A 26,466-nucleotide genomic window follows, 5' to 3' on the forward strand; every position below is an offset into this window, starting at 1 on the left:
AAGAAGTATTATTTAAAGAACTACTCGGGACGAGTTTAGGGCAAAATTATTGCTAGCCCCGGAGCTTGCGTAGGGCCGCTAGCAATAATTTTATTAAATTCAAGTTACAATTACGACAAATTTTTTATCGCAAGGCTAAGATTGTGCAAATTCTCGCTTAAGGGATTTGGACGGTTTTTTTCGCCCGTCGACTTCGTATGGATTCTGTTCAACGATCCACAGTACGTCTACAATGGGCTGCTTATATAGGACACGCAGAGATTCTTTCGATTCTGCTGAGATACCCGGAAGTAGCTCGCAACATAGACCAAGCAGATGATAGTGGGGACATGCCATTAATCATCGCGAGTCGAGAGAAGTGGCCCGAGGCTGTCCACGTCCTTCTAGAGGCTGGAGCAAACATTTCCGCCCGTTCTGAGAATGTCGCCAAACTTGAGCACGGTATGGGATTTGTCGCCTTTGACAGGAAACGGAGACGTACTCAAAACAGTTGCGGAAAGACTGCCCTTGAAGCTTGGACGGAACCTTGTACTTCGAGCGTGCAGGACTCTGATGCATTGCTTGAGAATATGGACGCTGTTGCAACACTACTCATCAGAGCTGGTTGCGATGTTGATGTGAGATCTGCTGATGGTTCTACGCCTCTTTCCCGTTGGAGTGCACAAAGCCAAGCCCAACCGGGAGCAATCGAAAGATTTGTATCCATACTACTCGAACATGGTGCCGATCCACGAGCGACAGCTGAAGGTGGCCACACTCCGCTTCATATGATGCGTGGCCATAAAAGGGAGCATGAAGCCATCTCGCTGTTGATAAATGCGGGAGCTGATATCAACGCGGTCAGACGATGCGACGGAAAGACTCCATTACTAGCAATGATAGCCAATCCCGTACAAACAATAGAGGTGCTCAACTTACAACGCTGGGTCGGTTATGGAGTGGACTTCAACAGATGCGACAGCGAAGGGAACACTGCGTTACACTATCTGATGAGAGATTCCTGGGGCAATGAGACAGTTAATAGATGGCTCGATGTTTGCGATCCACGAGCTGTAAATGTTCTGGGAGAGACATGTCTGTTCTCGATACCCAAGCAATGGCCGGTGTTCTCATCCAGGTCACAAGTTATAGCTAAAGCTGTTGATGTCGGGCTAGATCTTGAGGCCAGAAATAACTTCGGCCGCACTGCTCTGATGGAAGCATGCTTTCGAGGCGGCAATAACCATGTCTTTCCTTTCATTGAGAACCATGCTAATGCAGCCGCCAGAGACAATGATGGGAAAACCTGTAAGTTTTCTTAGCATCCAATGTTCTATAATAAACAATTGTTCCGTCTCTGACCTTCTTCCTGTATAGGTCTTCATCTTCTCCTCGAAAGTCAGTCTCACAACCTTGCTGCACGATCTAGGGACGCAAAGGATCTTCTTCAACTTGCGGAGGATCTAACATGTGCTGGAGTAGATCCAACGCTCCCGGACTTCTCCGGTAATCATCTCATCCATAGTGCTGTCTGGCTGGAGAAATGCCTTTCTACAAATATTGAATCTGCCTTGGGTTCCCTCGAGGTTGCAGTTCAACTAGGTGCCGATTGTAAGGTAAAAAACTACTCTGGCCGGACGGCCCTTCATCTCGCTGCTTCCAAAAGGATAGATTCAAGCATTGACGGAGAAAGTTTCGATACTCGAAGACTCGATTTCCTACTTCGGCCCGCGCTAGGGATCCCAATATTTACACAAGATAATGACGGAATAACAGCTTTGCATTTAGCCGCAGCATGCTCTGATACAATGTTCTCACAGCTTCTCTCGGCTGGAGCAGATATTCGAGCAAAGGACTTTCGAAATCGAACACCACTCCACTTCGCAGCCGCAAATCTTAACAACACCACAGGAATGATCTGCGATGTCTACAACCAGCACGGATAGAGTGTTGATGAACTAGATATCAAGGGCCGTACACCACTGTTTGCGGCCTGCTCTACGGGAAATCATGAAGCTGTGAAGTTTCTCCTCGAAAGCGGCGCTAGTGCATTGATCATGGACAAACTTCAGAGAACCCCTCTACATGCCGCAGCCAAATATCATCAGGGTGGCTTCCTAGCGAAAAGCGAGGAAGAATTCTACGCAGAAAGGGACAACTCTTCAAAACTTCCACTAGTGTTCTACGAATGGCGGAAGGGCAACGGCAATCAGAAAGTCTTTCGACTGTTACAGATAATGCTGAGAGATGAGAAAAGTCAATATCAAATCCAAGACGTCATTCGCACTCTACTTAGTTCTGGTGTTGATCCAACTGCGGTGGATTATCTGGGTTATTCGCCTTATGATCTTGCTCTCTTGAACCCAAACGGCAATATAGCACACCTGCTTCGCCTTCCTCCACAGCTTCCAACACTTGATGAAAGCGAAAACCAATCGGCCCACCCAGACACCATAGCACCGAAATGGCCATCGTTAGGAGCCGGATCTATAGAAGAAATCACCAAATTCCTATCCGCTGACGAGATCATTGAGCATGGGTACCTAGAGATGGCCATTTACTCCAGAAATGAACCTCTTTTGACTGCCATTCTAAAATATGAGGTTAACCTCAACCATTTACGGAAAACAGATGACGATCTTACCATTATCCATGCTGTTGTCGGCTCAGGAATGATTTCGATGATGAAGATAATAGCACCATATATCAGTGAAATCAACGAATTCTATCCACCATTACTACATCACGCCGTTGACCGCGAAGGGCCGAATCTCGAAATGCTGAAATTACTGCTCGAACTTGGAGCTGATCCGAATGCAAAGTATCCCAAGGACTGCGATCTCGAAAAATATCGGAAACGATGGACATCTGTGAAATTCCCCTCATTGAGGGAGCGCCACATAGTTCTGCATAAAGTTTCCCGCGGTTGGTCATGGTGGTACTCCAAGGCTATTGATCTCCTAGCCAAGGCTGGTGTCGACTTGGAAGTCAAAGACTCTAATGGCGAGACAGCCCTGCATATCGCTGTCTCCGACAAAGTCGGATTCTGGCAAGATCAGTGCTTAGAAATGTTATTATCCAAAGGAGCGGATGTCAACGCAATACACGAAAAGAGTGGCAACACAACATTGAACATAGCTCTAAAAAGTGGCTGCGGGATGTCAATCGTTTAAAAGCTGCTTATGCATGGCGCTAATGTTGACTTTGGAACGAATCCTCCTCTGATATCAGCAATTGAAGGCGGTGATATAGAAGGCTTGAAATTACTGCTCGATGCTGGCGCAGATCCCAATGGACTCTACGGGCCCGAAAAGGAGTCTCCTTTACTTACCGTTGCCAATCAATGGGCGTTCGATGGAGGCCCCAACGACGAAGAAGCCTTCTCAAAGCTCATTACTATGCTACTAGAAGCAGGCGCGGATCCTTACGGTGAAGTATCGTGTTGGGACATGTCTTCAACCAAAGTTTTTCACGTATTCTGTCGTAGAAACGCTTTGATAACTCCATTCCTCGCTCTTGGAATAGACTTGGAAGTCAGGGATCAAAGCGGTCGGACTCCGCTCCACGCTGCGTGTTCCTATGAAGGTCATCAACCACAAGGAGGGGCTAATTGGGTGGCTTTCGATCTTTTGGAAGGGAATATAGAGATCGACGCTGTAGATGAGAAGGGAGATACCCCACTACTTTACAGAGCGCAACTTGACGAAGACTCGATAGAGATATTCTCTGCTCTTCTCGAGAGTGGCGCATCGGTCAATAAAGAGAACAAGGAAGGTCGAACGCCGCTTGACTACGTTTTCAACCGGTCGGGATACGATGTCGAGATCGAAATTGAATATCCCATCAAGGAACTCATGACCAGAGGTGCAGATCCGACTAAGGGTACTTTCGACGGAGAGCCAACAAATCTCCACATGCTAGCCAAGGCCATGGCTGAGATTGTACCGGCGGAAGACGGCAAATATACCAATTCAAATGATACACTTTCTCAGTTCTACTAACAATTTATAGACCTTGGCTGCAACTCCGAAGCGAGAGACGATGAAGGAAATACCCCCGTTTTCTACTTCGTTAAGAATCTCGTCCGACAGCCGAAATATGGTGACAAGGCCATAGATCCAAGTACTACCCATTGTAGGAGCTTCTTTGAGAAGTGTGACTTGGATACAGTGAATGAGGATTTAGATAATGTTCTCCACGCTCTGGCTAGATTACCTTCTAGTCACGGGAGTGATGACGCTCCTTTGCCCCGTCTCTTGATGGATATGGGAGTTGATCCGAAGCATGAGAACAATTTAGGAATTTCGCCATTGGATATTGCAGCTACATGCGGAAAGCAGAGTGTTCTAGATATGTTTCAAAGGGAGACGCAGTGATGGGAAATCGCGTGGGGGTCTTCTGCATTGAACTTCAGAATTCTTATGGATTCCAATCCTACTGATTGTCGTGTATTTGTCTGGCCATTCTGTGAGGATTAATCAGTATATGTTGAATATTTAAGTCTTCTTTCGCCGACTCTCCTTGGGACATGATCCGTGCGACTGGCACCATACTCCCTGTAGGTTGGTACTAGATATTAATGCAGGGTTAAGGTCCGGTGGCAAATCGACTAGTCGAACCAATTACACGTTCATGGTATCTGCTTTTATCCGTCAGGAAACAACAAAAACAGGACGGACACCACATCAGCAATATCAACAAAATTGCATGTGTATTCGCTACGATGCTGTACCACCGTCGCTGCCACTGGTGTTGCAAAAAAATTATAGATTGATCATTACAACGGCGCATGGTGTGGCGGCTATATTTTTGCAATCGCGCTGATGTGCCCCTGGAAGAATCCCCGACCTTTAATAGTCGGACTTCACGTCGCGACCAAAGGGGCCCTTCCCTTTAGTCGGGGAAAGCGAGATATCCCTTTTCGGCTATTTTCGTATAATAGAAATCCCTATTAGAAAGTAGCCATATAAATTCCAATTAATATTTTTTATTTGCAATACGTTAATTAGCAATTATATTTCAGATTTAATATTTAGGCTCGTGCTTAAAAGTTATAATTATTACAAAAGTCGTGGGAGGGACGCTCACGAAAAATCGCGTCCGTTGAGTTTTGGTATTCCTCGCGAAATTTTTTAGTGTGAAATCGAATACAAAGTTGTGGGACAACTCGCTTTTCCCGACTAAAGGGAAGGGCTTCTTTGGTCGCAACGTGAAGTCCGAATATTATGCCTTCCAATGAAACGAACGAGAAGATGGTATCCAACCCCAGATAAGAAAAGCAGATCATACATCATGGCATCGTATCCTAAGCGGTCAGGAAACATCGGGTGTTCACTCCGAATAGGGAGGAGGTTGCTCGAGCTCCTCGAACTCAGCCATCGAGACGTTATAGCCGAGATGCCGCTTGAGCAGCTCGTGGGTCACGAATCGTTCGGGAGTGTTGCCTTGTGCATCGACAAAGGCGACATGGTGATTGACTTCGCTGATTCTCTGCAGCTCATTGGCGTGGCGATGGTGGTGGGGGCATCCGTCGACACCAATGAGGAAGATGGTGACGTGGACCCATGAAAGGCCGAGGAGATCGAGTTCGAACTCGTCCATGTCGGTGGCTTCGCCGTCCAGCAACAGAAGCAATCTGAGCATCGGAGTTTGGGGACCTGCTTGCCATCCGTAGACCGGGTGATGCGATGCTGATTCGGAATGCTTTTGGAAATGCAGGTCCTTGACTTTCTGCCAGCCAGTCATGACTCTTGTTCCTCCCCCAAGCTTAACATTCCTCCACATCGAATCAATATTCTGGTGGTTTACAACGCCGATGTAATTTGCCTGACTCGAGAATGTGGTGAGTTGGTATCCTTGGAAGTTGTGATCGTGGTTGGCCATTGCGTCCGTGAAGCGACGGATGACCGCCTTGGCGATGTCTATAAAACCAACAGGTCAGTACTTTATCCAGAATGATTGTTGGCACTGAGGTTACCCTTATTCTTCGGCTGAGTAGACCTGGAATACCCTGTGATCAGATACTCGTTATAGTTCGGTCGAACAGGGTCAAAATCCATTGACCCAGAAACATCCAGTAGGATCATGGTGTCATCTGTAGGCACCTCCGGTGCATCGAACGGTCTGAAAGGGGCGGGCATGACCTGCTTCGAGTAGCCCTCAGAGGTATGCTGAACATGACAGACATCATTGGGGGAGTAATAAATGGGAGGCGGCTCAACCGCAGAAGCCATCCTGGCACGTGCCATATTCATCGCAGAGATAAGGTCCGGCTTCATCCTCGCACCAATACTTCCTTCTCTATGATTTAGGACCCAGTACAGACGTTCCTCGGCCGTATCTTCATAACCTCTCCATGCAGGTGTGATTCCTCTCCATCCAGCAGCTGCTTCAATGCTAAATTTCAGGGGGTTGGAGGCTTGATTTGCCCAAGCTATTGGAATGGGTTCAAAGTATCCCGCACGGAGTAGGTGCAGATACTGAGTTGGCTGGCGGGCTCGAAGGTGAGCTATCTTCCTAGTCATGCCAACTTTCTCCTGGTACGCTGCCACAATCTGTCGCCACTCTTGGTCTGGCCATCTCCCGTTCTCTTCGTACAGGATCATGTTTCGCAACTCTCGTCCACGGGCACGCATTTTGGCTAGTCTGTCGGCCTCTCTTTCCTCGGGAGACTTGATGGCGAGAGCTTTCTTCAAGCCAGCAAATTTAGATGGTTTGGAAGCCGCGGAGTTGCCGTTCTTGGAGGGACCAGCGATACTTTGTCGCTTCTCAGCAGACCTCTTTTCAACTTGGCGACCCTTCTCATCAACTTGACTCGATGAATCACTAGCGAGGGTCATGTTCGACATTGATGATTCTAGCTGGTCAGTTTCCCAAATGTTGATTCTCGGTTCCTTGGCATCGATATCCCTTTGTGCTTCCGCGTTGAGAGTCGCATTCAGCTGTATGGTTTGCTGAACTGACTGGGTATAGTACCGTGGGTGAGGAGCTGGCATTCCATAGGCGCCGAAGCCATTACGCATGCCAGTGAAGGCGGAAAGGTTATTGCCAAAAGGTGAGACTACACGGTATCTATATGGATTGCTATTGAAGAACCCGGTCTGATAGCAGTCATGGTAGAATTTTTCACCTATTCAAACGGTAAAGTAGGAGTTAGTGCCTGCTTGCCTGCTTGCATGCCTTGAGAAACGGTAATTGCTGACCAGGATACATGACCGCTTTGCACCACATCTCTTGGACGCTGAGCCGATTCCATTTCATGCGCTGATATTGGTGAATAGAGCAACTACAATAGTATTCGGTATCGTGTTCTGGCTCAATATCACTATTGTAGATACGGTATTGCAGCTGAACTCTCTGTAGCTCATTCTGCATCTCTTGCTACAAAGTCATGAGACGTTAGCTCGTGACCACTTCTAGAATGAAAGTGAATCTCACCTCGTCTCGAGCACGCAGGATCCCAGCTTCTATGACTGGATTCATATGCGGCCGATGTCGCGGTCTGCTCATGAAATTTGCAGGCGGGGCATATTGGGGAGGAGCATATTGAGGGGGGGAGGATTGCGTCTTAGCATCCATTGCTTTCTTCACGGGTTCCGATATGCTAGGAGGTGGAGCGGGTGTGTATTTGTTTGGGCTTTCATAAAATTGACCGACAGCTTCCTCTAAGGTATTCGCTCCCTTCACAAGAGGTATCAGTAAAGCCCATATCCAGGGCTACTCGAGGGGTTTAGGGTGGCTTACCTCGAGGAACACGAAGGCTTTCCCCTCCCCCGCCTCTGGAGCGAAGGCGAGGAAGTTAGTAACATCGTCTTCTGAGGGAGTCATGACAGTGAGAGTATGTTGTCCTATGAGAAGCTTTAAGGGGGGGTAGCAAGTCGTAATGCTTGGCTGCACTTGGCATGTCGAGTCGCCTGCGCTTTATGAGATTGCGACGAGGCATTTAAGACGCGCGGAATGGGTGCACCGGGTCTGGTGGCTAATTGGCTTAGTCATGCGTAATGACGGCATCTTTGCCTTTGGCTGACTGTGGCTGAGCAGGCGGTTTTCCTGGGGTGAAGAATTGATTAGCGAAGAGAGCTAGGGTTGGAGGCAGGAGCGCTGTAATTTAGCGATTGAGTACCTGAAAGTCAGAGCGTCTGCACTGCAGGGCTTCATGAGAAATTTCGCGTAAGACTACCCTATAACTAGCTATGACCACCATAGCTACGAACCTAATCAGATGAATAATTTAGAAATATCTACCTTGCCGTAAGAATGTATAGAGAATCATTTACATTCTAAGGGTCTGGTTCGTATTCGTATTCATCGGCTAAAGAAACGGCTTCGCTTGGTACCAAATTCACATGGAACACTTCGCAATGTGAAACCTTTCCCGTATGCATATTCCGTTCAATCAGAGCTAATATAGAGTACAATTAATTCTGATGATTGCTATCAGTCTTTCGTTCACTGGAAATTTGGTACATGTTGAATAATATTGAAGTGGTCCGGTTGGGTTTGAAAGATAAGCAAAACAATTAAATGTCACTCGCACAGGAGGGATCACGAGGTGGGATCTTTGGCCACGAGAGCCTGGAACAAACAGCCAGGGGCTAAAAAGAAGTGTATTGAAAGGTCTAGAAAACCAACAAGCCCTAGTCTATACTATACAAATCTGCCGATTCTCCTCACTCAACCCGAGACAATGTCCAGCTTGGTGGAACCCTACAAGAATTTAGATAGCTCACTGGCTGTAGAGTCTACCTCAGCCGTTTCTCCCGTTGAACCTTGTCGAAGTCGGTTGGCAGAGACTGATCTAGACCTATCTACAGCAGCATGATCATTTCCGTCGTCTTTAGCACCATCTGGAGTTGCAATTTCTGCTGTCTGAACTTCCAGGCCGCCTTTCCTTGGCTCCTGCTTCAATCCAAGATCTGTTACCATGTCTTTCGAAGTTCGAGTTCCTCGACCACGGGTGCAGGCGGAACTCCAAACATTGTGAACACGATGGGAATTTGCCACACCCGTTTGGGGGCCTCGGTATAAACTCCAATAATCGGTGCCTTTAACGGGGGATGATCGTTGAACGTCCGAACAGAGTCCGCTGCGGCATGTTGATATGCTCCGCCAGATGGAAGCAGTGCTCGGACTTTATGATCCCCAAACTTGTAAGATAGTTTTCGGGCCGAGAATTAAAAACTGCTGCAGGAATAGCAACTCCCCAGATCGTGTCCAACGATCTCAGAGATGCCCAGGTTGCCGTTTCAAGTGCAACATTCTTACCGGTTAGCGAAGCCTAAATCGCTAGGATTGTAGTGGTGAGGATTATGCCGCCCCCAAGACTGCCCAAGATCTGGGATATGATCCACAGAGCAGGGGAGGAATTGCTGTCGAGAAGTGTCAGCAGCCCAGCCGAGAGAGCAAAGAGGCATCATCCCAGAATGAGAGGGCGCTTGCACAGGCATGTTGTTGAGATGGTCCAGCCACGTGCAATTCCGGCCGGCATCAATGAGATAATGGTGGCGAGGAGATAGATGCCAGATGTCTGAGCTTAAACCTTAAGCCGAACTTGAAAGTAGAGAGGGAAGTTTTAAGATAATTAGCTCATGCACAAATTTCAGAGTATTACAAACTGCTTTTGCCTTGCCAATCTCGCGGAAGAACGTCATTATGTAACCAATTGTTCACACAGTGTTACCGAACAGTCCTGGTGGGATTGAAGTCAAGAAAGCCAAGCCAAATCGTTGGCGATAAACAGTTGATGCCCACCGAAGGCAAGAAGGCCGGCGAACCAAATCAAGTTGAGCAATCCAATCAAACCCTACAATTGACGACAAAGCCTAGGCGAGCAGCAGGTCTTCGATGCTGGCATAAGAAGGTCCGCTGCAGCGGTGGAGCCCCTAGCCGTGTGAGTACATCCTTTTAGGACATGCCTGCTTGTACAAGGGCTCCGACAACCAGCGGCAGCAACTTCCTAGAAACCTGAAGGACATGAAAACTAGATTAGATAAGTCAAGCTAGATCTCTCTGAAAGTCCAATTTCACCATCTCAGGGCAAGACTCCATTGACTCGATTCAGGCCAACTCGAATGCTATCAGCAACCATCTGTCAAGAATATCTGCTCCTGGGGTCCCTCCCACAATAAATGAAGGGGTAGATGTCTGCGTTATGCAACCGCCAGATGTTCTTGTTCCATTCAATATGGGGTTTATGCCGCCTGCCTCCATGAACCTAGATTCAATATATGATGCTCTCGAAGATATCTCGGCAGTAGATTCGGTCCCTCATTGGACCTATGATTTAGGCACCACTACAAGCCTCGCAAATTGACCCATTTGACACTATCCCCCATTAATTCGAACCACTTTAATTTAGCCCTGACAGGATACCCGGTACTGACGACGGCCCGTCTCGGGATATCCCCCACACAACCAAGTCAGCTAATACACCACCACTCACAATCTTGCTTCAGAATATTTGGAGTGACTTGTTAGCCGCGAACTCCTAATCAAGGAGACGTTATTTCGTGGGTTGGTCCTGAAAACCAAACGTCATAAAAAATATTTAGGTTGTAGCTCCTCATCACCCAACATTCCCTTCCCTTAACATGAGCTGTGCCTTCTACTAACCCCTAGCAGTCAACTCAAAAAATTTGAACTTATGCAGCTATCAATACTCATTCCAGAGCAAACTCGTTTCTTTGCAGCCTCTTCGGACACTTTAGAGGCATCTGACACGGAGTTCACATTACTTCATCTAACCATCCAAATGCACAGCGCCTTCACAATCAATCCTGCTTCGACATTGTACGAAGACAACTGCATAAAGTATCGGGAATACAGGGCATTTTGACCCTCGGCGCTCTACAGGGTGTGAATTTAGGGCAGAAGCTCGCTATAAGCCCCTATAACTCTAGGTAGCAGGCTTGGCGATATTCCGGACCAATCGGTTTCTGCCGATTCGTTCCAGGGGTCTGGAACGGGCGGTAATGGAACGTTCCAATCGTTCCTAAGCGAGCTAATCCCTGTAGATTCTCGTTATTTTGCAAAGACTTCTATTAATTATGCTATTAAGAGGCTAAAAACCATCGTATAACCTCAGAAAGGCCTTTATTAAGCCGTAGTACTACTGCGAGTAATTCTACTACCACGAGGAGTCTTTCTTACTACACCACGTTGTGTAATTCGTCCTTGCTTCGTACGGCCACCCCCACTACTTCCACCACGTCCACCACGTCTACTATGTCCTCTACGACCTCCTGTACTAATCTCTCCATTACTATTATTACTACTATTATTCCCTCCCCAGCGATAGCTTGTAGTATGGTAGGGATTTTACCCCTATTGGTCACGTGGTACGGTCATGTGATCTCCGGACGTCCGCAGTCCGCAACCCGCTTATATATTACCCCTCTTTCCTTCTTAGTTTAGAAATTAACAAACCTTTACTCTCTAATTCCACGTCTCACTCTCCTATACTGTAATCCCACGCTGTGGAAGCCTATTCTACTATCTATATTACTCCGTATTTTATATCCCTATTATAGTAATATAATCTGGCCACTTGCAATTACTATAGTAACCATCCTATATACCTACGATCCGGATATACTCAGGGAAAATGGTATTATTGAGTCCCGTATAAGTATATATAGTATAAGGAGTAGCCGTTATATTAACCCCTTCTTATTAAATGAGAAGAGTATTAATATAGGACTATTACTATATAAGGACTTGACTAATTGCAATGCGATTTAGATTAACGATTATATTCTGGCCAGGAAGAGCAAGGGCTTATTATTATTAATTATTATGGTACTATACTCTAGTTAGCTTTATTATATAGTAAAGGGTAAGGTATCGTATAAAGGGAGCAAGTTATTGGCCTGCAATACCGATTATCCATTGGCCTTGAGGAAGAGGCTGGTTTGTACCAAGATTAGGAGTACCACCAGTGCCAAAAGCAACGAAAGGAACAAGCCTTTAAAGATATTAGCTATCGTACGATAGATAGGATCAAGGATTAAAGGCTTACTGCTGGTTTGGGTTCGCAGGACCAGGACCAGGAGCAGGAGGCTGTACAGGGGGACCTATCTCGCCTCAACTTCCTTCTTGTTTCTTTATTAATACCACTACTTATACAAGAGCCTCTTATTGCTTTCTATCCCTTATAATTATACTATATAATAATAATATATTAAATAATCCAGCGCCTGGTAATAATCCCCCTGTGCAGCCTCCTGCTCCTGGCAGTGGTGGGGTAAACCTACCCCTGTCATTTTTGCCCTACCCCTGCCATTTTGGAACGATTGGAACGTTCCATTACCGATATTACCTAGTACCTGTCGATACCGGCCGGAACGTTCCGTGGAACGTTCCAGGGTGGAATATCGCCAAGCCTGCTAGGTAGTGCTCCTTAATCTACGTAAAGAGGCGCTATAAGATATTCGCATGGGATAAGTAGAACTTCTAGGGTTATAGCGCTGTTAGTAGAGCAACCATAATGCTCGGACGTTAATGCAGCAACTATTATAGGCCTCTTTAGCGAAGACTCCCTTGTAAGTACAAGGGAGAAGCTTGAAAAGGTGTGGTACCCCTTGTCGAAGGCGTAAATGCCTACTATTAGGGGAAGGGCCTGGAAATATAGGGTCTTATAGCGAGTTTACTAGCTTAATCTGTACGCTAGAGAGCCTAAACGTCTCCCAATGCCCTATATTCCCGATACTTTATGCCGTTGTCTTCGTACAGCGAATACTACCATGAAGCTTGACAGAGTCTCTAACGACTCGAAACCCACTGAAAGCAAGATCAGCACTACCCCAACTCGAGTATGGACAATAATCTCCTTCTACGAAACCAAACTGCTGCTGCCTTCCCAAGCCTGGATCAGTTCTGGTAGAGCTTCGGGTTTGCCCAGATGATTGGCTCTCATCAGAACAATATGGTAGATATGAACAGTCCGATTCTAGAACCTGGAAAGTATGAGGAAATTTTCCAGACACTTGCCAATGTGTTTATCTTGGACCGTCTTACGAGCATGGGGACACGCTTGCCCACGGTGTTTTGTAAAGACAATTATGAGTGGCCGGTGACTGCGGACTCGTTCTAACCACAGGCCTAACGACTCAGCAGATTACAGCCGGGATTCAGTGCCCAGGCAGCCACTATTCCTATAGCTTTCTCTTAGAAGAGCCACCAGGCAGCATGCTCTTATCCCCACTAGCGAAGTTGGTCTTCATCTCAGACATCTGTGCTTGCATCGCCGAACACGCAGATTCACCCCCCTCCAACAACAAGGATCAAGCTACACCACCTCCCGAGGCTCCCGCCATAACTGGCTCCATCAACGCCATTTCGAACAACAATTCACATCTCTCTCCTAATCATGTTCCCTCGAACCGAATCCCTACAACATCCTATCCTCCACTTCGTTGCACTAACTATTCTATGCGCTCTCATATATCTCTACAAAGGAGTCATCGACCATAAAGTACAAGTTACGAACATGGAAGCACTTGCCAAAGACTCAATGGTGAAGCGTCTCCAGGCTGCGTTGAAGATTGCTACGGAGACAACGGCATAAAGTGACGGGGATGCAGTGCATGCGCGCAAATACAGGGCTCTCAGGACAATATAAACCCAATTTCTATCAAAATTAACCACTAAAGCCACCTATATCCCCAGGTCTGTACCCTTAAAGTGCGCCGTAAGCCATAAATAAGGTTATGGAAGATCTTTATAGTTTATAGCGTTACTGGCAGGGTGACCATAGCGCTCGGACGCTATAAGGGAAGCTTTTATAGAGCTTTTTAGCGAGGCCCCTCCTATAAGTACAGGGGTAGATCTTAAAAAGTATAGTACCCCTTGTAAATATCTCATGGCCTTAAATTAGGTGGCAAGGACAGGGTTAAATTATATGTATCAGTACCTTCGCAGCCTAAATCTGCCGGTATACCCTATATCCCCGTCACTTTATGCCGTTATCTACGTACCATAATCCAGTCGATGACTATCAAGGAGACTATTCTTGTAAGTCCACTATTTGTGTCGACGGGGAAGTGCTTATAGTTCGAGATTCATTCGTTCTTATTATGGGCGATATATATTGTGCTATAATAGTCACTGCATACTACACGCCCAGGACCAGAGTATGTTGGCGTTGATGGAGACGCAGAATATATTGTTTAGAGGGTTGACCAAGACTGGAGGGAGAAGTGGGAGAGTGGACGGCGGAAAGAATACACCGTTTCCTGGGGTGACCCAAAGAACTTGTTGTGGTAATAAAGTATGCCCTAATGGTTTCCATCTATTCGCAACTTGGAAAGGGGAATGTAGCTGGAACACACGTTGGTTCTTTCCACTCCATACGCCACTGAATCAACGATTCTGCCTCCTTCTTTTCAGCCACTACATAAAGAGAGACGGCGACATTACATCCTATCGTATATTGCTGTTGTAATGAGCGTAGAGCCTTCAAGTTGACGCCAATGCCGAAGCCGCTCATTACCTTTCTAGCCACTCCTCAATCATGGGGGGTAGAACCGAGCAATTGTCGTTCAAGGCAAAGAATGTTCCGGGATTCGGTGTTTGCAACCATTAAGTGCTCGTGACTTTTAAGTCCACATAACCGTATTTCTATTGGCTCTGTGTTGTCGTCAGCTTCTAAATCGAGCGTCCGGGTTAGGCGGGGTGCATCGGGCAAACATACTCGGTGTTAACCCAACAAACCTCAGAGCCTGACCAACGGATCACGGATGCAAATTTAGAGCAGCCGCATAAAAAGACGACTTCTTCACTCCGTGGTTTAATAGCATTCATTTTCTTCTGCAGTGGGTCCTCGTTGCAAGACAAACTCTTTTGGAGTACGCAAAGAGACATACAAATGAGAAACAATACTCCCCTTCTGAAGTGACGATTCAAGATTTTCAAGACCTGGTAAACTTATCCACGGAAAGCGCAAATACAAGATTTTGCGATATTTGCCAACATGAATGCCCTAAAAGGGAGATCAGAATGTGAAAACTGTCAGGTCTTTCAATGGTTCGAACAGCGGCGGACCTTGAGCAGCATTCGTAAGAGCGCGAACGGGGGCTGCCTTGAATGCAAACTTCTCTCCGAATCTGCCGGCTTGTTCCGCGACAAATGGCTTCACCTTGAGAAAGAGGAAGAAGAACTTGTTCATATCGTTGTCTCGGAGAATTTCGCTACTCTGATATGGCCTTCCCAGACGGAAAATTCTGAAGATGAGAAAAAGCTGGAAATTCAGATAACTCTGGAGGTTGACTCCCATCAGTTCAAGTGTGGAAACTACACATGCTAATTCCCCTATTTCAGGAAGCCGGTCCGATTCTTGATTCCCCCTCCAGAACCTCTCGAGTTGTTGCGTTCAGTTCTGCAGCCGCCGAATGTATCGACTTTATCCAGTCAAAACTCGCCTTTTGCGATGAGAAACATGAAGACTGCAGAATGAAGCCTGGGAAAGACGTAGTATGGCCAAAGCGATTGTTGAAAATTGATGTTAGCGGCGATGTTTTGAAAGTCGTTCTTGTTGGGCCCTCAGACACGAGCCAAGAATACATTGCTCTCAGCCACTGCTGGGGAACGAGCAAGGACGGCCAACAGACAACATCGACGGTTCCTCCTAAAACGAACACAACGGATCTAGAAAACTACAAGTCCGCAGGGATTTCAGAATCGAGTCTGACCAAAACGTTTCGAGATGCTCTCGATATTACCCGCAAGCTTGGGGTGGAATATATATGGATCGATTCGCTTTGCATTGTCCAAGACGACGAGGAAGATTGGAGGATAGAGTCCCGAAAAATGGGAAGCATCTACGGAAATGCGTATCTTGTCATTGCAGCGACTCTCGCCAAGGACGGAGACCATGGATTGTATTGCGAGAGAGCCCAACGCCGCATCGAGTTTCAGACGTCCGCTGGTGAGCAAGTGAAAGCTGCTGTGTTCCTAAAAGCACACCATGACATATGGAAAAAGGGCGAGCAGTTTTGGGACGTTCAAGACTTGCCCCTGTTTGACCGCGCCTGGGCTTTCCAAGAACGTTTGCTGGCGAGGAGGGTGGTACACTATACTCCCACTGAACTGGTGTGGGAATGCTCATGCAGTATCGACTGCGAATGTGGAGACTTGCAGAACCCAAATACGAGTTGGGCTGAGTTTAAGCCTGGGAAGAATTTGAAGACCAAATATTCAGATGTTCTCGTCGACAGTAATATGGCGCGGCTCAAATTCTGGCATGATATTTGCGCTCAATATAGCGCAAGGCAGTTGACGTTTCCGAGCGACCGGCGTCCAGCATTGTCTTCGGTTGCGAGAAGAATAGATTTCCCAGGCATGGGAGGGGCGTATCTAGCTGGTATATGGAGAGACAGTCTGCCTCATGGGCAGTTTTGGTGGTCTGAGTTCACGAATCCAAAACTTTATCCCCTCGGTGCCAAGACTCACCGGAGAGATAAAAGTCATAAGATACCAACGTGGTCATGGCTCTCGATCGGAGGGCGCGTGAGTACGTGGGGGATTAGCCAGGCTTGTTTGATCGTGGTGGAGATTCTGAATGTTCATTACATTCCGGCGATGGATGGTGATGACTATGGCCCTTGCGGTGAAGGAATCATCACCCTCAGGAGCCCCGGGGCACCCATTGAGGTAGCTGAGTCGAAACTTCCAGATGGACCAAGCAACAAGGAAGTTCAGCTTGTGGGGAACCAAAACTCATACGATTTCTATGCTGACGAGAATCCTTTCGAACACCCAGCACAAAACTTGAAAGATTCACAACTGTTAGCTTTTCTATTCGGATACTCCCCCTCACATTCCCAAGTGTTTATCTTGAAGCTAGTTCCGGGCACGAGCAAGAGGTACGAGAGACTTGGTATAGCGAATCTGTGTCCACACGAGTGGTTCGCTGGGCAGACAGCGCGGGTGATTGAACTGGTTTAAGTCAGTTTATTAGCATTTCACGGTTGAATGAAAGGATAACAACCTACATGACAGCAAGATTCGGTTATTCTTGATTCGATTGTTCATAAATTTGGGCCAGGGAATAGACTTTACTTTCATTCTCATCTTTTTACCCAGCTCGCTGGGATACTTTTACGAGTCAATTCAAGTGCCGTTTTCAGAAGAATCATATTATGGGCGGAGCTGGAGAACAATTGGGGATTTTATGCTTTTTTGCTACTCGAGAATACTCTTCTCGAGGACATAAGGTAGGCAGGAATAACTGGAGGCTAAATTACTATGCCATCAGGCAATTTAGCGTCTTGTCAAATAAGAAATCGAGGATCTATAAATAACTCCAGTGTCTTGAAGAGCACAGAAAATCTCTTGGTCATCAGCACTCTTTAGATCAACACTTTCCCGACAAAAAAGCTCAGACCGATCGAACGGCAGTCAGAAACCCTGAAAAGTTTCTCTCGGGCGCCGATGTTAAAATTCCGCCATTGTCCTCTCGTAAACTTCACATTCCCTCCAACTTTCTCTCAGTAAAGGGGAGAACACCCACTAAAAGCGCCACATGAGAATACGGCCACCCCGTCTCCGTCTCCTTCCCAAGTCACTGCTGATATGCAATCGCAATCTCATGATTCTGTCTCTCGTTCAATCACCTCACATTAACAAACATCTCATATCCGCCCCAGAAATCTCGAATCTGCCCCGCAATTTCAGTCTTCATCCCATCACCAAAGTTCACCGATCTCAACTCGAAAATATGAGGTCTGTTCAGGGCACGTACCACGGCTTGGTTAATAGCACCTATTTCGCGAGAATCAATTATCAGAGGTCGGAATTCTTGCGCTGCACGCGTGATAACTGTATTAGGAGTGCTCTCTGCTCTTCGTCGGAGTCGGATTCGCTGAACTCATCTGCAAGGATGGGGCGAACGTGGATTGTAAGGCCGAGGGCGCGAACGATGGTGAATAGGGCGACGTCGATGCCATTCAGCGCATGGGGGAGACGCTAGTTTGCAGTCCAATCGGTGTGGGCATATTGGTATGCAAAGTGGAAACCGAGTGTGGTGCCATCTTTCATAAAGGCTGGTGACTCCAAGAATTCTTTGACGCTTTGATACAGGGATAGGTTTTCGGATCGATTGTTGGAAATTGGGGATTGACGGCGCCACCTAGATGCTCGGAGACGTAGAGTTGTTAGGTTAGAATTAATCTATGACCAGATGTAACGGGGAGTACTTCGTGCTCAGTCGCTCTAAAACGCGGCCCATTGAATGGAGCAATCGTTCGAGGCCTTGCTGCCTAGATCAGAGGTTCTCTATACCTTTGTGGGCAATCCGGAGTTGGCTACCTAGGAACTGTTAGTCCCGTTTTGAAGTACTGGGGCACCCTACCGTCATGGGGATTCGGTAAGCAAACAATAAGTGACCCAAATCGTGTGAAGCCTCGAGGGGTATTAACATACCCTTTGAACCTGTCAGCTGGGGTAGAGTACACATTCAGTTTGTAAAGCTCCGCCACAACGTCTCAGTGCTGCTCGTTCGTACTCTCGCCACTCACCTCCCGCCTAGCGATTCCTGACAGCAGTGCCTGTGCAAAAGCGTCGACGATGCCATAATTATATGGATTGAAGCTCGTCGAGAACTCAGAAGATTCCAGCTTCCCAGCACTTCTAATGCTATCATCAAGGATATTCTCACCACCGTAGCCAAACGTTGCAAGTTGGCAATCCTTAACAAGTTCTTCGAGGACTTCATGCTTTCCCTCGGGAACCGGAAACATGATCCTACCAGATACCTCACCGCTTGGAGCATCCCAACGGGTGATGACAGGAGGGGACATGATTGGAGTCTTCGTACTTGTGAAGTCTCCATGGCCAGTCATGCTGCGGATATCAATGGGAAAGGATCCGCCGCAGGAGAAATTGGCAGATGCTTGATATCCAGTTGCTGCGTCTGTGAGCTGCCCGATGAGACGACCTTCCGCCATTTGTTGGAGCGAGCGAGTACCAGCCATCTTGGGGTCTTTCTGGTGAAGTGGAAGAATCCAAGTCACAGGGAGGAGAACGAGCTAAGTTTCCCGGGGGTTTGAGCTTGAAGAATTGTCGGCAAGATGAAGTTGTGGGGGAGCTGACGAGACTCGTGAAACGAAGATATTCAATCTCGAGATTTGAATGCCCAGGTACGTTCAACTCATGATGGGTTGTTAGCTCATGCTGCGAATGAGAAGAAGTGATGAAGACCAGATGAGACAATGTGGAGGTCACGCCACATGAATCTCACAGGCGTATCACGTGATACGCCATGACTTGACGAAATTCTTTCGATTCTCGTTCGTCCCTCTCTCCCTTCTATATCTCCCCCACAACCACTTTTCCATCAAACCCTTCTTTGAAAATATTTACAATACTGAATAGTACTCATTATATTTAAAGCCAGCCCCGAGACGAGCGACTTCACGCTTTTCGCCCATCCAAGCTCGTCCTCAAAGTGGCGTGAGAAAAGGGACTCCTTGAGCCCAATTACAGCCTCGATACCCCCATCGCCAGCATAACTGGGCCCCGATGGCGCATTTCAGAGAACAAAATCTCTATGAATTCCCGATAATAATGTCCGCCGCTATCTCCGCGATGCCATACACTGCAGTCTGCAGATGCGCAGAGATGAGCACGGGCATGATGCTGGCGTCGACGACTCTGAGATTCCTCGTTCCATACACCACCAACTTCGGGTCAACTACACCTCCGTCTTTTTTTGGAAGCATAGCACAGGTTCCGACCGGATGATAAATGGTGAGAGTGGTGCTGAGAACGAAATCCTTCCATTCTGCGTCGGTATTTACCTTGTCCAGCCCAGGCTCGTACTCGGAATCCCACACGCCACTCAATGGTGCCGTGGTTGCGATTTGCCGACACTTTTTGGTCGCAGAGATGGCGGCTTGAAGGTCATAGTCGTTACTGAGATAGTTGGGATCGATAATGGGTTTTCCAAGTGGATTCGTGACGTTAATGTGGACTGTGCCACGACTCAGGGGGTGCATAACGGCAGCGAGAAGAGAGAAGAACCCCTTCCCGTACAATGGCGTTCCAACTGCGGGGTATCCTTTGACTCCTGTATACCCATCGCTCATGATGATCTCGAGTTGAGGGATGCTTTGGTCAGACAGCCACTCCAGTTTCTTCGTATCAGCGGCATGCTTCGAAGACCCCAGCGCAGCCTTGGCTAGAGCTCGAAGTGTCGAGTCGTTACCAATTGCTTGTTTCCACGTCATGAATGAGTATGCACTGCCAGTGTAGTCATATATTGAGTACGTGCCGTCGATCCAGAGCTGTAGCTGTTCGGCCGCGTAAGTGGTGTTGTATCGAAGAATGTCAAATGATGTGAAGTTTGGCTTGACTTGATACGAGGTCTGAATGCGTATATGGTCTTGAAGATTCTCGCCAACTCCAGGGAGGTCGATTAGTTGCTTGATATTTGCAGCCGCAAGGATCGTCTTGTTCCCGATACCAGACATTTCAAGGAGACCAGGACTCAGAAACGAACCAGCAGAAAGGATGACTTCCAGATTGGCATTGATCACAGTCCCATTTGTCAGCATCACTCCACTGGCATAGTAGCCGTGGGAGTCTCGCTTCAAGTTGATTTTTGCTACCGTAGTACCAGTCATGATCGCGAGGTTCCGGCCGGCGAGCGGGATATAGGCATTCGCGCTGTAGGACCTGTTGTAGTGGGTTGGGTCGATGCTACTTGGTGAGTACATAACTCCGAGAGGATTGCCACCCATATACGCTTTATTTGTTTTGATACCGAGGCTGTTCAAAGTCGGAACCCATGGTTTCTGGTGCGCCGGGATGAAGCGATTGATCGTACCTCTCACTGGGCCATCGAAATTTATTCCATCTTCATCGTTGCCATACCATTTGGTGTTGAAACTGGTAAAGTTTTCTGCTCTGTTCATCATTCCTTCGAAGGTATCAAAGCCCCAGCCGGGATTTCCAACCTCTTCCCAACCGTCATACTCGGTTGCTGATGACCTGTCATAGGTCATGAGGTTGAGGGCTGAGGACCCGCCGAGGACTTTTCCTCTGCTCTGTGACAGGACTCTGTTCTTGAGTGCTGGCTGGGGGATAGTGGTGAAATTCCAATCATACTTGGTCGCAAGCGTCGAGCCTTTCTTCCCAGGTACATTGATCCCAAGCTCATCGAAAGCCGCTGGTCCTGCCTCGATCAGGAGAATGTTAGAGTGATGTAAACCCTGGCTCAGCCTGGTCGCGAGAGCAACGCCAGCGGTACCTCCTCCGACAATTATCTGTATGGAATGGCTTGTCAACTGATATTTAATGCGACGATCCAATCCTTCATTGAGGCAGAAGAACTGATCGGAAGGTTACTTACATAATCGTACCCATTCCCGAGAGAAGCAGAATCCCTCGTCAGCGCCGTTCCAGTTCGAGTAGCATGGGTTGATGCCCCGAGGAGAATTGCCTTCACGATGAAGTTCATAGCCCTTCTGTTCGGTGGCAATGACAGTCTGTCACAGCCCGCTGTCTATCCTTCCCTTCACCCAAACAACTTTTCAACTGATGACGGAATTTCTAGTGCAAATACCTAAGGAAAGACTCTCAGGTACCAGACGAAACGCAATCTAAACTGTAGATTTCTTTAGATTGATCCGCTGCGGAGGCGGAGATGCGGGGTATTCAGACTTTATTGTCCGAACCAACAGTAGTCCCATTTTCCAAAATTATCAATCTGTGCCTGCATTTGGAATTCTCAGGGTCAAAATACTGAACGAAAGCGTTCTGTTCTCCGTCGATGCATGGACGGCTGGAAACGTTTTTGGGTAAGTCCGGCTTGGTATTACAGGTCAGCCTGTAGGGAACGATCCCCGAATGCCATGAATTGGTACCGATGCTGACCTGCATACAAGTGGACGCTTCCCGGAAATTCTTCTTTCAATGAACACGCGGTTTGGGCAAGTCTCCCCGAAATGAAGATCCTGTTTGGAAGAAACTGTGACTGAGAAAGCTTTCTTTCTTTCAAGCGAGGAGAATTGTTTCGAATGTAAGCTGCGGTTCGTTGCCATGAAATGGGGATAAAACCCTCCCAATCAAGACTGAACAGCCGCATCCTTTGCTTGGCACAGAAAAGGCTATTTCGGGCCGCTCCCGATCTCGTTCTTATAATCCGATAAGTACTAGTACTGCATCTCTTAGAAGATGCTGTTTTCCAAGCGAGTGCAGGCGAAGTCCCGCCCCGGCAAAGGAGGTTCGAGCGACTCCTTCCACCCTACAGTCAAGACAGTATCAGAATGCTCCTCCTGATTTTTCATTCCCGACCTCCACTCCTGAGATCGTCTGCACAACCTGGTGAAAATTCTTTCAAATACGGAGGTACCTGCCCGCAAAGATGCAGACCCAATCGCAGCACTCCCTCCATTCTTCCATTGAGGCTAAATGATGGGCCGCCAAATTTTCCATGGGGCCATCTGCATCTTTAGTACAAGGGGTACTGGGCAGATTGAGAAGATGTTTCGCCGTTGTAGCCCCGCTTATCCGGAATCCTGGATGCCGCTCATCTAGAGTCTGTGTGTCAGTGCTGGATTCTCATCTTGCAAGTACCGACTCTCTTTTACCACGACGCATTTCAAATTTGTGTCCTTCCTCTTTTATAATGGCTCTGTTTTGCATATCTAGTATTGAATCATTTATAGCGCTGTGTTCCTGTTTTGCTCCTCTGGCAATTGGATTCGTGGCTTTCGAAACTCCAAGACACGGGAGTCCTTTTACCTGAAGCGGGCTCGACGGGAAGCCAAGTCACTGTTCAAAATGACATGCCGCTGCACGCCACGCCAGGAGAAAAAATAAACGAGCTCCCCGGATGAGTTTGATACATCTCATTGGAGTCTCTAAGTCAACAGTTTAAACTGATCTATAGCATATGCAATGATCTTTAAACTTCCGAGAAAACCATACACGCACCTATGTAAGGAGCTGTCAAGTTTAGGTGGAACGCGAGGTCCGTGTCGACTCGGTCGCCCAGCTATTTACCATCTTGTCTACTTATGAAAGGAAGATCCAGGTTCTCATTTTTCAAGCTTCCCGATGTCCACATTTTAAGCTTCAATGCTACTTCGTTCTGTTAGCGGCTAGGTTATAGGCACGTTGTCTCTAACCCCGTAACATCGCTAGTGCCCTGCCTCCTGAACCTTATATAGGACGTTAATGGTACTATTACCTTCAGCCCTACGTCGCATCCACAACATCCACAATAGCATGAGAGCATAATTCGACGACATTCGTGTCTAACTACTCCGCGGTCACAATCCCCATGATGAACGTCAATGACCTCCCTCCCGAAAACGACGCCGGTCCCATTCTGATGTGGGTATCCGGCGTCCTGATGACCTTCATCATCATCATTACCGCTCTCCGCATCTTCGTCCGAATGAAGAATCGTATCGTCGGATGGGACGACGCTACGATCCTCGTAGCCGCCGCCCTCGCCGCCATAAGCCTCGGTTTTCAAAATCGAGCAACCCAAGTGCGGGAATGAAAAACACAGAATCTCCCTAACTCCGCACAATTACCAGACGATCAGTAAATACGGCTGGGCAGCGCAGATTCTTCTCTTTTCTGCAGTTGCCTTCCTGGAAGTCTCAATTTGTCTTTTGATATTGAGGATCAAAGATACGAGGGCGTTGAGGATGGTGGTTTGCAAAGTTATGGCGGGAGTATTGATAACGGATTTCGGATGGGTGATTATTTTGTTGGCGGAAATGCATCCGAGGGGGTCATCAGCAGCGTGCTGGCCGAATAAGATACGGATTTCTTCTATTTATGCTACGATTGGTATGTTCCCCTTACCGTTATCCTGACTGAAGCTAACGCCGAGCGGCATATCCTGTCGTGACTGATCTGGTTCTCTCCCTCGTTCCCCTGTTTGTTGTTTGGAAAGTCAAGATTCCACTACGGACTAAAATATGTGTTTGTGGTCTCATGAGTCCAGGTCTTGTGTTGTTCTTCCCATCCTTCCTTCCCCTTCCCGAACTTTGGTCTAATACAAACCAGCGCCACCGGCTTCGGCATCGCGCGAGCAGCCTCCCTCGGAATCCAAACCACCGATCTCTCCTAGATGTACTACATCGCGGCCATCTAGAGTCACATCGAACTCTTCCTCGGCATCATAGCCGCCAACCTTACCCTCTCACGCGCCGTCTACCTCTTCTTTTTCGCACCCAATCACAACCGTCCGATCAGCTCGCAATACACGCCGAACTCAGAAGCCCTTTCGCCTCGGTTCTCGTGTAGTAGGTTGAGGGGAGATTATGTGAGCAGGACGAATACGATTGTGGAGTATAATGGGAAGCGGGAGAGGACGATGACGAATCGGAGTAGCAATAGTGAGATTGAACTTGTGCCGGGGATTCAGAAGAAGACGGAGTTCTGCGTTAGTGAGGGCGAGGGAGACAAGGGGAGTGAGAAGGTTTGAGAACGGAGAATAACATTGCCTTGAACAAGAACGACCTTGGATAACTCTCCGAGTTGCGCGAAACTCCTTGCGGACCTGAGCTATGAGCATGAGTCAGGACGCAATGGAAGGGGGAAGAATAACCTTGAAGAGGAGGTTCCTCATGAGCCACTGTTGGAATTAGAAGCAGAGTGGCGCGTGAAAAGAAGAGATCCTATATTGCAAGGGTCGGGACAGAGAAGGAAGGACAAGGAGGCATGATGTCCAAAGTTTACAACCTTGGGGGATTAGTTGGACGAAGCTGTAAAAGAACAGGTGGTGAAGAGGCTTGGACGGTCCCTCCTCTGACACTTGAAGTCAAGAAACGACTTAATAGGAGAATTTAATGCATCAATGATCTTGTTAAGGAATAACCTCCACTGTGATTTTGGGTATTTGTGGTTAATCGTTCGGCTGTCAGCGTACTAAGCGAGAAATCAGGTGAGAATTGCCGAACGATTATTTAGAGCAGGAAAGTTTGCCTACAGTGAACAATGTGCTGATTGGCTCGCACGTCCATCGATCAGCCTTGTGTCTCTCGTGTTTTGGAGGCGTGACACTTCAGTGCTTCCTCGTAGCCTTGAGCCTGTCCCGACTCCCTTTTCGAAGAATGTACGCTTCTCGTGCGCGGCAACTCTCACCGATCCGAGAGGCCCAAGATATCCCAGCTGTCGATGCGACTTGAAGCGCGTGAGGGACGGCGTGGAGGGTTTGGGCCACTGGACTTCTTTTGAACATTCACTGACACCTTGAACAGATCTGCCAGAAGCTTCCTCCTTCAACACTCTGTCCATGGCATCGCCCAGTGCCTCCCAGCCATCCCCAGACCCATCAAAATGATCTCATCGAGTCATCGCCGCTCACGACCAGCTTTCGATACTCCGACCACTCGAGCAGCACATATCTCTTCCTTTTGATTTAGACAAATCGTGGACCAAATGGCACAGTCCTTCCTTCAACAGTCGCGGTTGCATCTGGGTGCAGGTAGATTGTTACGCCAACTTTACCAGGGTAGCAAAGCTCTGTTCGAGCTTGTCGAAATTCACATCAACTCTCCAGCAGGATATCTTCTTACGGGCTTGACTTTCTTCCTGGCAGGCACCTTCCGGGGGCAATGGCTACTAGGGAACATGAAGCCAGAGTACTTCAAAATCCTTAGCAGCTCAAAACGAGACCCGCTAGAAGCAACAATCGTACACACCCAGCTGACGGATGGTTCTATTACACTGTGGTCCGTGTCAATACCTGCCACTAATACGGTCAACAAAATACGTCTTCTTGAATTGATGCCGCGAAGCCAAGCAAACCCCACCTCGGTCAATTGCAACTTTCATCATTTTTCACTCAAGGAGATCCAGCCTTATGTCTGTCCTACACGTGGGGCAAGGGTGCAAACAACACTCATTCGATCTGGATTAGTGTACGGCGGCTTCTCACATCCCGCAAGGTGTACAAAATGTTGTTTGATGTGGGTACGTGGAAGGCAGAACCTATCTTGATCTGGGTGGATGCTGTTTGTATCAATCAAGTCGACCTCGAAGAAAAGAACAGACAAAGTAGGCATGATGAAGCCGATCTTTTCATGGGCATATCTGTTGTAGTTTGGCTTGGCGATTCTGCAGATTCCGGGATTGCGATGGAGGTGATTGACGACGTCGATATCACCATAGGCACTGCCTTGGCCGGTGTCACTCGTTCGGAGTACCTGGAAGAACATAAGGACTTGCCCAAAAAGGACACCAGCGGATATCGGGGTAAACCCATGTTAGAAGAAGTGCGCACGTCACTGAATGGCCTGCCAGGGCTGCCGAGTTTAATTCGAGAATGGATTTCGGGAAGAGTGTGATAGAGAACTTTTTCCCTCGCTGCCGAAGAGAGTTGTTCCAGAAGTATTCAGAACTTTGCAACCAACCCAAATTGGCGGCCTTGTTGAAGCTCCTCAGCAATCCTTGGTTTAACCGAGTCTGGGTCATTCAAGAAGTTGTGAACTCAACAGCGGTAATTGTCCGCTATGGACAACATCAGTT

General features: G+C 47.7%; 8 protein-coding genes across 8 annotated transcripts; 4 read left to right on the forward strand and 4 right to left on the reverse strand.

Moving 5' to 3' along the window:
- Nucleotides 1–329: 329 nt before the first annotated feature.
- K444DRAFT_663801 (ankyrin) lies at nt 330–4,355 on the forward strand (the record flags this gene model as incomplete). The annotated part of the gene is made up of 5 exons (XM_024886882.1): nt 330–1,287; nt 1,357–1,595; nt 1,926–3,126; nt 3,265–3,861; nt 3,991–4,355. 5 exons carry the CDS (start codon nt 330–332, stop codon nt 4,353–4,355), a joined length of 3,360 nt encoding a protein of 1,119 aa, XP_024736273.1.
- Nucleotides 4,356–4,977: 622 nt separating this feature from the next.
- On the reverse strand, nt 4,978–7,893 carry K444DRAFT_562224 (uncharacterized protein). Its single transcript, XM_024876977.1, has 5 exons — nt 7,723–7,893; nt 7,417–7,659; nt 7,182–7,359; nt 5,957–7,108; nt 4,978–5,900 (listed from the first exon to the last, which is right to left on the reverse strand). Exons 1-5 carry the CDS (start codon nt 7,804–7,806, stop codon nt 5,311–5,313), a joined length of 2,247 nt encoding a protein of 748 aa, XP_024736274.1. The 5' UTR covers nt 7,807–7,893; the 3' UTR covers nt 4,978–5,310.
- Nucleotides 7,894–8,523: 630 nt separating this feature from the next.
- On the reverse strand, nt 8,524–9,425 carry K444DRAFT_630162 (uncharacterized protein; the record flags this gene model as incomplete). Its single annotated transcript, XM_024883162.1, has 3 exons — nt 8,524–8,597; nt 8,709–9,064; nt 9,244–9,425. 3 exons carry the CDS (start codon nt 9,423–9,425, stop codon nt 8,524–8,526), a joined length of 612 nt encoding a protein of 203 aa, XP_024736275.1.
- Nucleotides 9,426–14,967: 5,542 nt separating this feature from the next.
- K444DRAFT_590214 (HET-domain-containing protein) lies at nt 14,968–16,920 on the forward strand (the record flags this gene model as incomplete). The annotated part of the gene is made up of 2 exons (XM_024878143.1): nt 14,968–15,238; nt 15,295–16,920. Exon 2 carries the CDS (start codon nt 15,427–15,429, stop codon nt 16,918–16,920), a length of 1,494 nt encoding a protein of 497 aa, XP_024736276.1. The 5' UTR covers nt 14,968–15,238; nt 15,295–15,426.
- Nucleotides 16,921–18,201: 1,281 nt separating this feature from the next.
- K444DRAFT_410409 (uncharacterized protein) lies at nt 18,202–19,163 on the reverse strand. The gene has a single exon (XM_024872606.1). It carries the CDS (start codon nt 18,945–18,947, stop codon nt 18,459–18,461), a length of 489 nt encoding a protein of 162 aa, XP_024736277.1. The 5' UTR covers nt 18,948–19,163; the 3' UTR covers nt 18,202–18,458.
- Nucleotides 19,164–19,364: 201 nt separating this feature from the next.
- Nucleotides 19,365–21,029, reverse strand: K444DRAFT_613343 (GMC oxidoreductase). Its single transcript, XM_024880329.1, has one exon. The coding sequence runs from the start codon at nt 20,976–20,978 to the stop codon at nt 19,521–19,523; it is 1,458 nt and encodes a 485-aa protein (XP_024736278.1). The 5' UTR covers nt 20,979–21,029; the 3' UTR covers nt 19,365–19,520.
- Nucleotides 21,030–23,108: 2,079 nt separating this feature from the next.
- Nucleotides 23,109–24,421, forward strand: K444DRAFT_653003 (uncharacterized protein; the record flags this gene model as incomplete). Its single annotated transcript, XM_024885846.1, has 4 exons — nt 23,109–23,473; nt 23,523–23,781; nt 23,825–23,916; nt 24,089–24,421. Exons 1-4 carry the CDS (start codon nt 23,261–23,263, stop codon nt 24,419–24,421), a joined length of 897 nt encoding a protein of 298 aa, XP_024736279.1. The 5' UTR covers nt 23,109–23,260.
- A 524-nt stretch (nt 24,422–24,945) lies between these two features.
- K444DRAFT_663807 (uncharacterized protein) lies at nt 24,946–26,203 on the forward strand. The gene is made up of 2 exons (XM_024886883.1): nt 24,946–25,148; nt 25,197–26,203. The coding sequence occupies exon 2, from the start codon at nt 25,378–25,380 to the stop codon at nt 25,936–25,938; it is 561 nt and encodes a 186-aa protein (XP_024736280.1). The 5' UTR covers nt 24,946–25,148; nt 25,197–25,377; the 3' UTR covers nt 25,939–26,203.
- Nucleotides 26,204–26,466: the final 263 nt, after the last annotated feature.

Source organism: Hyaloscypha bicolor (genome assembly GCF_002865645.1).
Source record: "Hyaloscypha bicolor E unplaced genomic scaffold K444scaffold_86, whole genome shotgun sequence".
NCBI classification, from domain to species: domain Eukaryota; kingdom Fungi; phylum Ascomycota; class Leotiomycetes; order Helotiales; family Hyaloscyphaceae; genus Hyaloscypha; species Hyaloscypha bicolor.

Coding starts and splice junctions, on each gene's coding strand:
- K444DRAFT_562224 (XM_024876977.1), bottom strand. CDS start 7,806: ATGACTCCCTCAGAAGACGATGTTACTAACTTCCTCGCCTTCGCTCCA. Junction 7,360..7,416: donor TCCTGCGTGCTCGAGACGAG/GTGAGATTCACT, acceptor ATGACTTTGTAG/CAAGAGATGCAGAATGAGCT. Junction 5,901..5,956: donor TACTCAGCCGAAGAATAAGG/GTAACCTCAGTG, acceptor TTGGTTTTATAG/ACATCGCCAAGGCGGTCATC.
- K444DRAFT_613343 (XM_024880329.1), bottom strand. CDS start 20,978: ATGACCTATGACAGGTCATCAGCAACCGAGTATGACGGTTGGGAAGAG.
- K444DRAFT_410409 (XM_024872606.1), bottom strand. CDS start 18,947: ATGGCTGGTACTCGCTCGCTCCAACAAATGGCGGAAGGTCGTCTCATC.
- K444DRAFT_663807 (XM_024886883.1), top strand. CDS start 25,378: ATGGCACAGTCCTTCCTTCAACAGTCGCGGTTGCATCTGGGTGCAGGT.